Source organism: Thunnus thynnus, chromosome 13, assembly GCF_963924715.1.
Source record: "Thunnus thynnus chromosome 13, fThuThy2.1, whole genome shotgun sequence".
NCBI classification, from domain to species: domain Eukaryota; kingdom Metazoa; phylum Chordata; class Actinopteri; order Scombriformes; family Scombridae; genus Thunnus; species Thunnus thynnus.
In genome coordinates, this window is record NC_089529.1 from 17,863,142 (window position 1) to 17,879,927 (window position 16,786).

Here is a 16,786-nt window from a genome sequence, read left to right on the forward strand (position 1 = left end):
TTTTTTTTTTTTTTTTTTTTTTTTTTTTTTAGGGGTGCTTTTTTTTGTTAGGTGTTTTTTGTGATGGAGAAAGGTGTGGAAGATGCTATTGAGGATCTAATTTATCTGTTTGGTTTACGGTAAATATAAAGCGAGATATGTTTATCTTGCAAACAAATTTAGCTTTTTTTGTTTTGTGTTTTGCTTCTTTAATCATGAATTGTCTTACTTCACATTTTGACACAATTTGATTTCTATATCTCTCAACAAAACAGTTACTTGACATCTTTTTTTTTTTTTTTTTTTTTACATCTAAGCTTATTGTGTGCTTTAAGGCTGCAAACAAGTTAAAATCACATCAATATTATCAATTTTTAATCTCCTGTTACATTACATTCTTCTCCATCATGTAGCTACAGCCTGCCAGGTGGTAAAACCATCCCTTTTTTCAACACCTCCTCTATTCAGGAGCAGTCTTCAGGGAAATAAGGGAATATATAAGGTCGGTGAAAGATGGTGAAACTGGGGAGTAATCTTCAAGACAAAGGGGCCAAACCTGTGAGCGTGGAGGACGGCTTTCAGAATGTGCCCCTCATCACTCCTCTGGATGTCGGCAGCCTCCAGAGCCAAGCACCTGACAAGGTGAGAGACAGCTGCCCAAATGTGTGTTTGTGTGTGACAGAATTTCCTGCTTGTTTGTGCATCTATCTGTTTTTCTAAATAACCTTCTTTCTGTGTGTGTCAACTCAGTGTTGTTGAGCTACGCTGTCCTTAAACTCTCTTATGTTGTATACCCCCCCCAAACACACACACGTATACACACACACACACACCCTTTCATTCATTCACATGTTCATTCATCTGTCTCCCAGCCGTGTCCTTTGTTTTCCAGCTGAGATTAGGAGACAGATTTGGTGCCAGACAGACTGTCATTTATCATCCCGACATCCCATAGTAACTGCACCGCCGCTTGTTAATCCAGTTACCATGGTGGCAGTGCAACGTGGAGAGCCGATTGGTGTTTCTATGGGGTCGGGACAGAGAGCTGCACTGATTGCACATTATGAAAATCAATGGAATTAGACAATAGGCAAGCTCATTGATGCTCATCGCACATATGAAAGCTTCATTATGAATCCGCTGATGTTTTGGTTTCTTTCAAGGCAGTGTGATGATTTCATTTTGCAGCAATATGAATCCATATTTCTACTGTGAGCAGCTGATCAATTATTTATTGCAGAACTCCGAGATGAAATGACAAAATTGATCATAACATCATTGCACCTCTTGTCTTATTAGCGATCAGAAGGATGACTGTCATACAGCAAACCAATACACTCAGCTTAATAAGAGTTCAGACAGGAATTTAACGGGACAATCAATCCAGTTTCAAACAGGTATTGGCTCCTTTATATGAATATTAGAGAGTTTGGATCCCCTTTGGGGAATAAAACCCACATGCAGACCTACCTTACTTTCACTAGTAGCTTTTACTTTTACTTCAGTAACAGTCAGCATTTAATTTAAAAATCCTTCATATCCACATGGGAACAAGTGTACAGTGATTGCTTGGGAAATCGTAATGACCTGGAGACTACAACTTCCTGGAAAACATGGCATCTTTAATGGTGACATCATCACAAGGAAGCGTGCCAACCAGTAAAGCCGTCTCAGTAGTGCTGAAATGATTGGCTGATTGATTAGTGGATCACCAGAAAAATTATCGCCAACAATTTTGACAAACAGTAAATGGATTAAGGAATTTAAAAGCAATAGTTAGACATTTTGGGAAATATGCTTATTTGTGAGAGTTATATCAGAAGATTGATACCAAATACAAGGCTACAACCAGTAGCTAGTTAGATTAGCTTAGCACAGTGACTGGAAACAGGGGAAGCAACTAGCCAACACCTCTAAAGCTAATTAACATCTTACATCTCGCTGGTCCTGGCAATAGTCTGGTACATAAACGCCTATAAAGCCACAAGTAGATGTTTTTACGCTTTGATTTTTGTGCAGATTAAACAAGACATGACTTGTTAGAGGTGCTGGTTGACAGACTTTGTTATGTTTGGACAGACCCAGGTTGCTGCTTCCAGCCTTTGTGCTAAGCCAAACTAATTGGCTGCTAGCGGTAGCGTCATATTTACCGTACAGACATGACGGGGCATCGATCTTTTCATCTAACTTTCAGCAAGAAAACAAATGAGTGAGTTTCCCAATATGTCAAACTATTAATTTAATATCTTTGGGTTTCTGTCAGATGAACAAAACAGACTGTTCAGATGCCTTCTCAGGCTTTGGAAACTTATGATTGGCTTTTTAAAAAAATATTTTTTACATTTTTACAGACAAGGATCAATTGCATGATAAAAAATGTATTGACATATTAATCAGTAATGAAAATTATTGTTATAGTCGCAGCCCTATAACAGAGTGAACAAATCCCACCTCTATACCCATCCTTTCAAAACAAACAGCCTTTCTCTCCATAACTAATATAATTTGTTGTGATTCCTGGAAAAACAGGAAAGATGTCAGATATCTTTTTGTGGGACCTTTTAAATATAGCTAATTTAATCCTGCAAAAGCCTTATATATCATTGTGTCAACTAAGGCTTTAAGTTACCTGCTGGCATTTTGAAAAGCATGACAATCTACGCCAGTTTATAATAGCAGGTGTCACATTCTTGCATATGATGAATATCTGAATGTGGAATGAAGCTCTTCAAGTGCTTTTGTTGTTGAGGGTTCACAGAAAACTCCCAAAAATATTCCAACATGGCCGCCCATTTGTACCACTGCAGACACAAGCACGCAGCATAGCTTGAACCCTCACTGTGTATTCTGCTAAGGGAAGAATAATCTCTTTCTATTTCATATACTTGTTAACTGGGGAGCCTTGTCATTCACCACGCTCACATGCACGCACGCACACACACACACACACACACACACTCACAGAGCAGAACAGTGCAGCTTGCGTACATTTTGAAGGAGTGTGTGTGTGCAATACAGGCATTTGAGAGCATGTGCTCATGTGTGAGTGACAAGTCATTTCTGTCAGCAGCCACCAGTTTGTGACATTACATTCAGAGAGCCGTCAGTCATTTTACTCTGATGAAATCAGTCCCACTAGACTTGAGAACGTTGCTACATACTGTAGTCAAAGCTGCCATTGTGTGGGTTGCACCACATTGCTAAAGTGTGTAATTTGGTTCCACTGATCACCTGAGCAGGTAGACTGGCAGAGAGAATGAGCTGGGTGGAGTATGAACTCCCGCGATGTACCAGCGAGTAATTGTTTGTGACATTTGAAGGGAAAATAGGGTCAAAGAAGAAGGCTTGCTGTTTTTTTTTGTGAATTCTTGCATGCCTTGAGAGTTGCGGACACAGAGATTGCTGTTGCTTGTTGCTTTTCGATATGCTAGCTGACAGCTGATGCAGATTTTGTATTCTGCTCAGTTTGGGACTGAAAAATTGTTAATTCAACCGCCGGTTTCAGTTTTCTATACTTACAGTTGCATTAATCACACACAGCAGAATCAACATCACCCGTTTAAAAAAAAAAAAAAAAATTATGCAAATGCAGATTTGCTTTTACATGGGACAATGTGGGAGTTGTAAAGGTCAGTCTGCTGTTAAATATTTGAATTTGTCTCCAGCTGTAAGTGTAAGAATTTGTCTCCTTGGCAAGTGATGCACGAATTAGACAACAGAGCATAGGGGATGTTGATGATAGTGATCACAGTTCATTTAATGGAAATTCTGCACACAATATTTCATCCTTTTTTGTATGTGTGTATGATCATACTGTTTTGCTCTTTTAACATAGCATTTAACGTATTTTGTTTGCCTTTTTGAAGCTAGTTTCATTATTATTTTGCAGTGCAGTGTTGGACAATGTAGTGGGACGCTGTAACTTTGTGTGGATTTCTACCACAAAATCTTAAAATATGGCACACCAATTATATCTTCATTATGAAAATCTCTATTATCTCGCTTATGGTAATTTAACATTGTTGTTTTTGCCGCCAGCCCCACCCAGACAGTTCATCTTCTTTAATCAGGCTTTCAGGATCTGACCTTAGACCAGTTTCTATCTGTCTGCCTTTTAAAGCTAAAGTGAGGTTTATTGGGTCATGTGACCTGAACAGCACCCCAGATCTGTGCTGCAGTTCAGAGAAGCTTTACAAACACAAGCCCTAATCCTGCCTGATGACTGTGTGACCTCCCCGACTACAGGGTTACCCAGGCATATTTGCAGGGGCGGGGTGCAGTGACGGCGGGGTTTGCAGTGAAGTTCATACACACACACACACACACACACAAATAACAATGCCGCTGTGGTATACAGAGGCTGAGGCATTAGAGTGGTATTAGATTTGATTCCATCTGGGCAGGGACGCGTCAAAGCCACCGCTCGGTCGCCAATATCTTGATTGGATTGCTGGTAGTTTAAAAATAAAAACAACAACCAGAGGAGGGTGGAGAGATGGAGATAAACAGATTGACTCACAGACAGACATCTTTTCTCTCTGTGTATTGTTTCTCTGAGAACAAAGCTCAGGTACACAGATCTGCTTCAAAGGCCGTGAAAGATTTACAATCAGTCTCTTATCCTGTCCAACATATCTCTTTACACACCTTCATCCTCTTCTCACCTCGTCTTCTTTGCTTTTAAGTCTCATTCATTCTTTACAGCTGTGTGCACAACCTCATAAATTAGGGAGGGATTCCTTGGAGCAGGAATCTTCAATAAGCATTTTAAATCAGTAATGGATTGTTGAATGATTTCTGACAGTATGTGTTGTGATGATGTGAGGCCCTCGGAACCAGATCCAGAAGCATCATCCAAGTTTAATTTGACAAATGATCTCGAATTAGACATAAACTCTTTTCACATTTATTCGGCTGACTGTGCACAGAGGCTGTGAAAGTAGCTGTGACTTCTGAAGGCAAACTAATGTATTGCAGTAATAAAGCAATAACATGCTGTTTATGAAAATGAAAGCCTGCAAGCTGATAGAGTCTATTAGTGGCCAAGATGTCAATTGTCAGCTTTTGCTTTGTAATTAAAAGACATGCTTTGTCAACAGGTAATGTTAAGCTTTCTTTAAAAATGAATATTAATATTTATGAATCATTAAATCTATTTACTATACCCAAGTTCAGTCAAAACCTCTGTTCTTTGTGTGAATCAGGCATATTTTCAATTTTAAATTCAAGGAAATACAAGTCAATTAAATGAAGAGCATGGAAAAATATGGATGAGTAAATTCAGTTTTCACATTTCTGCAAGAGCTAAATTCAGCTCACACTTTATAAATATGTTTAAAAAAACACATTTGTAAATATGAAGGAAGAATAAAGAAGAAAGAAGAGAAATAAAAGGAACTAACAAAAGGAAATATCTTATTATTCATCTTTTGTATTTAAAGTATTGAAAAACCACTTTGTGCCATAAATATCACCACAATCACTATACTGTATACTGTATTAGAGATGCGATGATTAGTTGATTAACTGATTAGTCGATCAACAAAAAATTAACTATTTCGATAGTCAATTCATCATTTTGTAAGAAAAAATGTCCAAATTCTCTGATTCCAGCTTGTTGAATGTAAAGATTTTCTGCTTTCGTTAGTCTTCTATGCCACTAAACTGAATATCTTTGGGTTGTGGACTGTTGGTCGGGACAAAATAAGATGTTTAAGGACGTCACCTTGGGCTTTGGGAAACAGGAAATGACATTTTTTACTATTTTCTGACCTTTTATAGACTGAATGACTAACCGATCAATTGAGAACATTGAAAATGAAAAGAATCATTAGTTGCAGCTAGGGATGGATATCGTTAGTATTTATTGCTTATCGATACCAATACTTATCAATACTCTTATTTATACTCTCCATAATTTGGTGCAAAAATAAAGACATGACATGAAAGCAGATAATTTATTATTACTTTTTTGCAGAAATAACAAGTTAAATTGTTTCCTGTATATGTAATGATGGAGGAGCAATTGCTACAAATATCTGGTGGTGATGAGCCTTAATACTGCTTCACTTCCAGAAACTAAACTTAAACAATATTAAATATTACAAATGACCAAAGAACTATAGTCTTTGAGCTTCTCAGAAGCTAACAGAACAAAAAAAAAAATTGTGATACACATGACCGTGGTATAGTGATCCTGTGTGATACTTGTCCACCCATCAGTGATTATGGCTACTTTTGACACATTGACTCACCAATGATGTTTTTCTTCTTAACTTCATACCAAGCAGGTATGAGGATGTTTGATTATGTGCCTCTGGAAAGAGGTGGTAACCTGGGTTAAGGGCTGTGGTCATCTCCCTACAGTTGAAAATATTTGGATGAAAATATTTGGATAAAAAAATATTAAAACTCAATAAAGTGATATATTAACAGCCCTACAGTGAAAATTACAACAGCTTTTAGCCTGCTTTCAAATCTCCACTAGGTTGGTGGTTAGTGGCCCTTCTGCTACATAGCCAAGATGGCGCCCATTAAGAGTGAGACGTGTCCAACGTTCCACACTCAACTTTTTGACTCAACCGTTATGAGTACATCATCCCAGTCCTCATAGTTCACTGCATTTTGCGATAACCCACATAGCAAAATAGGTCTGGCCCAGTGACTGGCCACACAGCCCACTTACACATGGCTCAAATACAGCAATGAATTACCGTCCATGGGTGGTCCAGGTCTGGTAGCTAGAACATGGGCCACATATGTCCCATGACATACAGTATCCATACCTCAGCCAACTGTATGACCATAGCTATTCTGGCCCAATGTGGGACCAGACAAGTTTCAGCAGTGGTTCCAGATGTCAACCTCAACTAAACCTTAACCAAGCCACTTCATTAATACACACACTTGCCATATTTGGCCCAGATGTAAAATGCCTCAATGACGACAGTATTATGAACAATAATGTATTTGTTTTTTCATGGACATATGTGACATCATCTCTTTTCCAAATCACACCCACTTCAAACCAGCGAGAGCTCAGAGAAAAACACAATCCCAGAAATCTCTCAAAGGAAATCACCTCAACTTTTATAACTTTGGCACAAATTCAGTTCAATTCAATTTTGTTTGTGTCGTGCCAAATCACAACAGAAGTTATCTCAGGGCACTTTTCACATAATACATAAATACAGATAGCAGCACAGCTTTTCCAGGAGCTTATAATATTTTGGTACTGACCAGTCAGGAACCAATACCAATTTAGTACCAGTTCTCAAAACCCATCCTCAGTTGTAGCCCTATACTGTGTGATCCAACGGCACTGCAGTGCTGCCTGTTGGTTGGACGAGTGGTTTTCAGTACTGCACCTCAGAACTCAGAGCCCTGCTGATTTTCATTCTAGCTGTGTACGTAGGGATTGATTTACACCTCTGATGCCAGGGGAATGCAAATAACTGCTCTTACTTATGCCCGTAAGATAAGAGAACCATCAGTGCTTACCCTGAGAGACCAGCAGTGGGTTCAGGATTGAGTTCACTGATTGTGGTTTCTTCGCAATGGTGTAAAGCTTTTGTTTTTTTTAAGCTGCAATAATCAATATTTTTATATTAACAAGGCATTGTATGTGAAAAGTTACAACCCCACTTACAATTATCACTCGATTCTGCAGTTTCTCTTATCTGTGGGAGCTTTTTAGAGTCTTTTAGCTCATTGTTTTGGTTTTCTGGTTTACTGTTTTGGTTCACTCTCTCCACTCTCATCACCGTGATTTTCTGATGCAGTGATAAAGCTCTGATAAACCTACTATACACTACACAAGTTAGCAACTATAGTTTTTGAAAATAGTTGAGCAATTAGCAGCTAAAGAGGGAGATATTTCCCTCTGGAGTTAATGGAGAGCAAAACAGAGCGAGGAGGAGAGTGAATATTGGACTTATATTCATGAGGTGGCTAGAAACACAACTCCAGCTGAGTTGCTCTGTATCTGCTGGATGTGTAAATAGATAATTGTTTGCAAACAGCTTGTCTCCACTGTATCCAAAAAGCCAAAAAAAAACATCAGTTTATGCACTTTTAAAGAAAACTCTAGCCTTGGTTTGTTTTGAAAAGCTATATTTAATGTGTCTAATGTAGCCTAGGGCTGCAACTAGTGATTATTTCCATTATTGACTAATCTGTTGATTATTTTCTCGATGAATCGATTAGTTGTTTGGTGTATGAAATGACAGAAAATGGTGAAAAATATTGATCACTGTTTCCCAAACACCAAGATGACATCCTCCACTTTGTCCTGACCAAAATTTTTTTGTCCCGACCAACAGTCCACAACTCAAAGCTATTCTGTTTAGAAACCAAAAAATATTTGACATTCAAAGATATTTGAGAAGCTGGAACAAGGGAATTTGGACATTTTTTTCCTAAAGAATGATTCCAAATGATAAATTATTAAAATAGTTGTCCATTCATTAAATAGTTGGCAGGTAATAGATTAATCGACTAATCGTTGGAGCTGTTCTCTAACCACATTCATATAAGAACAGGATTCAGATCTCCAAATAGTGGATATCTTATTTTTGAATCACGTTGCTCTGTGTCTACTGAACCATCTCATGCAAATCAACTGAATATCCAAGCACTAAAAGAGGAGCTGATTAAACATTAATCATCTTTATCTTTATATCACAGCTTCATCATGTTAGACCTCATGTTGTACCAAATCAGCTGCCACAGAGATGGATCCCTTCTGCTTTTTTCTATGGATTTCATTCACTGTTTTATTCACAAGGAAACACAACTATCAAACATGTCAAAAGAATTTCTGCGGCTGCCCTCCACACTGCAAACTTCACCAAAGACCAACTCTGCTGCTCAGTCTGTGGGGATGAAAAATCAAACAGCAATCATAGTGATAACAGGTCTGAGGGATCACATAGTGGGGAAGACGGGAAGAAAAGAAAAGTTCTGACAGCTTTTCCACAGGGAATATCAAATCTAAAAAAAACAACAAAAAAAACTGTGAATGGAGACAGAAAGAGAGAGGAGCAGGCTGAGTTTGACGAGCTATAACTGTAGTTCATGTGACACTCATCATTCACTCGAATATAAAAAAAAGGAAAACTTAAAAAGCTCTTAAGTGCTTTTTGGAAAAAAAAAAAAAAAAAACATCCAAAAACATATATCAAGTCATCTTGAATTCAAAAACATCCACCAGTCATTTCACCACACAGAAAGAAATAAATGAATTGTGGAGCTCTGTTACAGATCTAAAAGCGACTCTGTGTGAGTCATAGACATACTGAATGTCACAGTGCATAAAGACGTTTGCATAAAATATACATGACTAATTGAATATATGTAAATAGATTCTCACAGCAAATTGCAGCAGAGGCTGTGCTTCTGTGAGCAAAAGAGCAAAAGTGGGGAAACTCAGCAGCCACACATTTCTCTGTCCTTTATTTTTCTGTTTAGCGTCTGTCTAGCCGACTTCACTTTTCCAGCAGTTGGGGAAAGAATAGACGTCACTTCTCTTGGTCTTGACAAGCTGCCGTATTTCTTAACTGACACACTGTAGCCCGTACTGTACATTCACTACCAGGTTAACAACTTAATGCTAACCTTTTCCTCTGCTCCGCTCGCATTTACTGTCACTTTTCTTCCGCTTGCTCTCTCACTCAACCACTTACTCACCCGCTACGCACACACATATTATGCACTGCCGGTATTCCCTAAAAGGAGTTACGCTACCAGAAGTTTTCCAGGCAACAACACAGAGGTTAACTCACATTTCGAAACAGCGCTGCACAGAGGCTCCCAAATGCTATTGATTTCCGAATGAATGGATATTTGGTGTTATTTTTGCCATTAAAAAAATGTTTTTTTTGGCCTGGCGGGGTTCTCATTGTCTCATTGTACACTGCACTGGTTTGGTTTTGTCTTTGTTCTTAGTATCTCTAATTGACATGTGTCAGCACTAATCAGTCACTCTCCAGTACCATCTGCACTTGTCTCATTGTGAAGGTAGAAATAACTGAGGTGAAATACAGTTTGTTCACACTAAAGAAGGCATACATTGCGAAACGTCTGTCTTAGTGCTCTGCCATGTAATTTAATAACAAGAGAGATTTCTGAGACATCTTTCGGAGAGTGAAAGCTGTTTTGACTTCTGAAGATCACTTGGGAACCGTGAATGTCTGAACCAAATTTCATAGAAATCCATGCAGTATTTGTTGGGATATTTCACTCTGGACCCATATAGCCATCTATAAAGCCACACCACTAAAAGAAATAAACAACACATGAAATGAAAAATGAGGTGCTGCTTCTGTGGATTAATAAGTAAGCAACTTTTAATTACATTCTCGTTCTTTCTATCACAGCTGTTCACGGCTGCATCATTTATATGATGTGTTTTCGCATCAAGCTTTGTTAAACAGATTTTATTGTTCATAAATTAATAGTTTCCCAGAGAGTATTTGGACCTGTCTGATCAGAGCAGGTGGCACTTTGTTCACTAGATTCCTATGTGCTGCTGATAGCTAAAGGGCTGTGTAAATGAGGGAATGTTGATTGATGGCAACTTCATTGGGTAATATGAAACAAAGGACTGAAAAATAGAGGAGGGGTGACAGAGTAATGAAGCAACATAAAGCTCTGCTGTGTTTGAACCTAAAGGCCCTGAGCAAGTTATTGTGAATGAGTCAGAGAATGAGAAAGTAGAGGCAAAATTGAGACATTAGTTATGATTATGACAAGCTTGAACTCGACGTCTGGCATTGCCGCGCTGGAAGCCACCAGGCTTCCGAGCCTCAGGGGTCCAATCAAATTCACTGCACTCAGTACACCTACTGCGGCCTTCAACTCTTAGATAAGAGCTTTCTAGAGCCAACTGACAGCTTTGTTATTCAGATAGTGGAGCCAGTTTGTGTGCACAGCAGTTTCTGGCTTTGTCTCAAAGTGACAGAGAGTCGCTCAGAAGCTGCACAATTAGCCACAAGGACACTGAGACATTGTTCTCTCTCCCTCTCCATCTACCTTTCCTCTGCTTCGTCATTTGCACGCCTCTTTCTGCATCTGCTGGGTCCTCTGTCCTGTGCAAATTCATATATGGCAAATGCACAAAACAGTAGAGGGACACTTTTGCTTTTCAGTAAGTGCAGGGATGATGGGAAACCTGAGTCTTTTGATCATTTAAGTCAGTGCCACAAAAGAAGAGATGAAGCTAAAGCAGAGAAGTCAAGTTAGAAAAGGTTTTATATGTTTTTTAGGATTTAGGATCAGGATTTTTAAATCTCAAGTCAGTAGTTGAAGTGAATGAATATCCAAGCAGAAGTTCACTCTGTTACTAAAAACAGGTCCAAGATTGCATGGATTGAGTTTTATGTACATTTATTTCCCCATGAATAATACAGCCCTGTCTCTTAGACGTTATGTTCATATAGAACTAAATTGCAACAGCAAATTTGTTTTGCAAGAAACGTAACGCTGCTGAATTATGTTTCTCTCAACATAATGATAAAATGTTGTTAATTAACACATTTTTTTTTACCTAAATATCCAATCTTGCACAACAATATCCGTTAGCAGAAACTATAGTAACATTAAACTTTTTATGGTTATGTTTAGACACTGGCAGCACTTGGTTAATGTTAGAGAACGATCATCTTGGTTTTAAAAAAAAAAGTTTACAATGACTTGAAGTGCAACATGTTTATTAATATGTAAGTGAAGCTACAATCTTTCCAAAATGCTTTTGTTGCCTAAACTCAACCACACATGGGACTCAGGATGTGAGCTCCAGTCTCTGGTGACATAGTCCTGTGTTTCATTCATTTGAAAAAACATTTTCTGTGAACATAATCCAGGCAGCGATTACATTTGCCAAAGCAACAGTAACTGGGAAAACAATTTAGTAGTATATAAATATACTTTCTAGGAGGCAGGTTTGCTTAATGATGTTATGAATGATAACATTGTTTGGAACATGGCAAATCATCACAAACAGAAGGAAACATGAGCGACATGTTTTAAACAAACCACAGATTCAAAAAACGTATTTGAAATAGAAAACAAAGGTGAATTATTACCTCAACAGTCTGTTGTGACATCCATCACAGTTAAACCTCCTGGGTCAACTTTGACCCACTGAATGGACCGTGGTTATGCATGGACACTTTTTTTCTTTCAGGTTTTTTCAGATGTGCTCGCTTTCAAATAAAGCGTCTTAGATAATCTGGTTGTAAACAATTAAAATGTTTTATTAAAAACTGTATTATCCTTTAATGGAGGGACTGAAGGTTGACACCTCAGTCGTAGTTGCTAAAGGAATGAAGAAATCCACTTTCCCCACCAGTACCTTCCACAACACAGCTGAAAGGTAAAAGTAGATAAATCTATCTAGTTTTGAGAGTTTCACTCTGTCTCTTTTCCCCTTGTCCCTCTCATCCAGACTCCTGTATATTGACTGTAGCTCTGAACCTGTTTGCTTGAGGAGTGTTAGACTGACAGTACTGGAGCAGGGCTGGCTCTTTTTTTCCATCTAGGTGAAAGCACAAAGCACAGTGGTTTCCTTTCAGGTAGGTGGTCTTGGATTTTGGGCACCAGACCTTATTAACATGCAGTAGAGCTCTAACAGCTGCCTGGCATTAGTTTCTCCTGAAGTATGGTTCCTAGTTTTGTTGGGGTGTAATTTATGTTCTAAAATCGAGGTTGGATCCCATTTTCAGTCCAGGGTCAGAGTCAGTGAATTCACTTCTGTAACATTATACTGCACTTCAGCATTATACACTGACAGTTGTACTATTATGTGTGTTATCTATGTGTTCTTTTATGTTCTATCAGATTCAATATCAAACAGCAACATATGCTTTCATCCTGTATCCCTACTTACACCTTTGGGTACTGAGCTGTGCACTCATCTCAGCCTCTCTTCTCAAAATTACTTTTTTATGGCATCTCAGCTTTATCAGAATATGTACTTTGGAAGATGTCTGAGCCCCTGATGTGCTCTCAGTGTCATATCTATTCTTTTGGTCCCATATGGCTCAGGGTGATATTTCTGGCTGTGAATATCCAGCTTTTAATACAAGCAGTAAACATTGCACTAATATCTGTAAATAGAAAAAACCCACTGCCCAAGGTAAAGCTTTGTTTTGCCAAATACCTCAGCAGATCTCCTAAACGTTGCCTTTTAAATACTGTACCTGTTGTAAACTCTAGACAGTTACAATATAGTTAGGTCCAATTTTGAAGGAAATATATGAGAAAATGAGGATAACAAAGGATGTGATTTGTATTAGTTCCATGAGTTCATGGTATCGGCTTCCACCTGGACATTATACTTCATTTATCATCCACTGTATACAATGTAATATGTTTTATATGACATGTCCTTGTGCTACTTTTATGTTAATGATAAGGCCAACCTTTATCAATAAATGGTTTTCACATTTACCCTGATGTTGTTGAACCTGAGTACCTTCTTTTCCCCATAATTGATTTTTTTTCTAAGGGCAGTGATCCTCTTTAATTTATTTTATTATTTATGTGCCTCCACTTGTTTTCTTTAACATGGCTACCTTTTTTATGTGAAGTGTGTTTATTATTAAATTACTTAATTAAGGATCCCCTATAGACATCTGTTAAGACATAAAAATACATAAAAATACAACAATGATGTGTGTCTGATATGTATAAAAGTATAATTACCACTTTAAAATCAAATTTGGCGTCTACTCCTTCTCCCTCATTAAAAATTCCAGAATCTATGAATATGCAAATTTATTTCATTACCGAAGTTTAACTGTTGGATATAAGATGTCTCCTACTTCACTGCAAAGTCTATTCTCAGTGTTTGTGTACTGGAAGCTTCAAGTTTCCACATCACACTTATGTAAGTTGAATATTGGACCAAGATTTGCTTCCAAACTAGTTGTGATGTAACAAATCTTACTCATACTTTAGTCCCACCCCTAAAAATCTGATTTTCAATGAGCACAGAGCAACTTTCCACTTTCAACAGATGAATGTGAAAACAGCCTTCTAGTGTCAAACTGCACATACATTATACTGCACAGTGAAGCTCAAACATCCAACTGTAGGAACAAGAAGAAAAACATATATTTCAATGGAGGGGAACATTAAAATTCAACTCAATCGTTTCTTCCCAACAGTAACATCCATCCATCTTTCACCGTAAGCATCTCTGAGTATTTGACTGCTTTAACAGTCTTCTCTCTCCCCCAGGTGGTGGTGAAAACTCGCACAGAGTACCAGACAGAGAAGAAGAGGCTGAAGGTTCCTAAGGTGGAGGAGTTCACCATCAGCTTTACTGACGGGGTGTCTGAGAGACTTAAGGTAAGAATTGAAACATAAAAGGAAGGTTGTTGAGGTCATTTTTGTCATCAAGGCTCTAATTAGAAGCAGATTGAACCACCAGTTTAGTTTAAAAAATACACCTACGCTTGACACAGATAGTGTGCTATGTAAATAAAGAGCTGCAGGCAAATAAATTGAAGAATTGGTAATAATATGATCATCGCATGCAGACATACAGCAACATGCTTTGTCTCTTTCTTCTCTCCATCTCTCACACAAACACGCATAATCACACACAGGCATGCAAGCGCACACTCTTCCCTGGCGAAGGGTAGGACCAGTGACTCCAGCGGTGTGTGTGAATCACAGAGCTACCTTTCCAAAAACATCTACATCACCCAGGCGCTGCCTGTTCCATTCTTCTGTTGTCGTTAGGGGAGACCACAGAGAACTCATGTTGTCATGGTAGCAATGAAAACCTCCCTCCATGGCAACCCTGACAGGGAGCGAGAGAGAGAGGAGAGAAAGTGCGCAAGCGTGCAAATGTGCAAATGTCTAAGTGTGGATGTTAGTGTGTGTGTGTGTGTGTGTGTGTGTATGAGAGGTGTAACACTGGCCTGAAAGGTCCTTCAAAGTGGAGGAGAACAGAATTAGATATCGGACACCGAAAGAGGCTGTGAAATCTGTCTGGAGGACACACACACACACACACTCACACACATTCACACACACACTCACACACACTATTCACACAGAGTTACACTGAAGCAGTTTCAGCACACTGCCAAGGTTAAGTAGAAAACTGCATCACCTGGGCCTCTACAGCACTCCAAAGCCATGAGATGAGCTTGGTGTCATGGAAGTGGCAGCATCTGGCAGCTCAGGAGTCTTCTATGTAGTGAAAATATTAGTTTTGTCTGTCGAGTCTACTTCAGCCTAGCTGAGCCCTGGAGTACCTTATTGATTTCAAATACTGCAATAAAAAGGGAGGAAGTCTTGTAGCCTTTGCAACATATATGTTATGATTTATGTGTTTGAAATGATATAGGTGACACAGGAGTATACGGGAGTGAGCAATATGGATAAAGTCTTCTATCATGATGTTACAATATGTGGTATATTTTCTTGAAATTGAATTGATTAATATAATAAATTAATACCTGAACAATTGAGGTATATACACCTGCATCACATGCAATGATGCAGAAATCCTGTAAATACAATATTGTGAAAGAGAAGTCCTGCTCACTGAGTTCTGGTTCATTTGTTTGTGCGGTATGATACATCTTTACATTATTGATTATTGAAAGAACTGTGTTTTCGTTACTGTTCAGCCTTCTAGGATGTTGTACACTTGACAGTTGTTTTTTGGCAGCATGTGGAAACAAATCGAGACATATTGTTAAAAATGTACACATTGCTATGCAGCAGTGCTGAACCTCCTTGTTAGAGATTGTTGCTCATCAGAGTTTCCAAAAAACATTGCAGCAGACTTTAGATTCATCTCAGGCTTGCCACGCCATCAGCTTTTGTTAGGCAAAAAATGCATTTCAGTCTGTATGATTTTATGCGATGCTGGTTGGTTTTTCGGGGGCTCAACTGAACCGCTTGCTTTGCTTGACTGACAGAGCTGATTCTGCAGGCATGTCCACACACACACAAACACACACACACACACACAAGCACACACACACACACACACATAGCACAGCATGCTGTGCAGTGCAGAGCAAACATTTCTGGATGAAAAGCTTGCACATCTCTTCTCTCTTCAAAGCTTTGCAGATTGTGTTGATGGATGAAGAGCTCAGAGTGTAAAATGCTCTCTAATCTGCCCTCCCTCACCGCCTTGCTCCTGCTTTACCACCTTCCATCCTTCTCTGCATTTCTCTCTCCTCTCTCTCCTGTCGCTGCTTTCTTTCCTCTCTTTGCATGTTTCTCCTTACCGCATTGCTTTTTTCCCTTTTTGATTTAAACTGAGACTCCATTTATAAAAAGACACTTTACATTTCAGACATTTGGCTGCAACGCTGACATGACAGTGTTCCTGTAAAAGCAGAAAGCAGATAAAATGAGGAGCAAGTGAGGAAAAAGCAGAATGGGTGATTTTTTGGGAGCCATTAATTTCCGTTTTGCATCATTACCCTAAATAAATCATCATGAATATAAAATACAGTTATAATTTGGTGGAAGTAGGACATAAGAGCAGATATACAGTATTTGATAATGGTTTCTCCAAAGCTCCCTCCTTCCTGCCAGCCCTCTATTTCACAAAGATTTCTCCCATTAGACCAGGTTCATGTGTCATTGCTTCCCGTGTCCCAGCCCCCTCCTAATCTCGTTCTGTCCCTCGCCGCCTGCCTTTTACCCACCCACCTCCCTCCCTTTCCTTCTCCGTCTTTCTGATTACTCTCAGCAGACCTGAGCTGCAGCATATTCCCTGTAGTTATTTTGTTCCGTGAACGAACCGAGGAGGGCACATTACCCCCCTCAT

At 38.8% G+C, this 16,786-nt stretch overlaps 1 protein-coding gene across 2 annotated transcripts in view; it reads left to right on the forward strand.

Annotated features, from left to right (window-relative positions):
• The window catches only part of nsg2 (neuronal vesicle trafficking associated 2), a 40,080-nt gene that overhangs the window by 838 nt on the left and 22,456 nt on the right, over positions 1-16,786 (forward strand). Inside the window, exons 2-3 of one of the 2 annotated variants that reach the window (XM_067608463.1) lie at positions 393-621; positions 14,221-14,331. In XM_067608463.1, the coding sequence (XP_067464564.1) occupies positions 493-621; positions 14,221-14,331 (240 nt within the window). In that variant the 5' untranslated portion in view covers positions 393-492. The remainder of the gene's footprint in view (positions 1-392; positions 622-14,220; positions 14,332-16,786) is intronic. The other variant, XM_067608462.1, reaches the window with a different exon arrangement.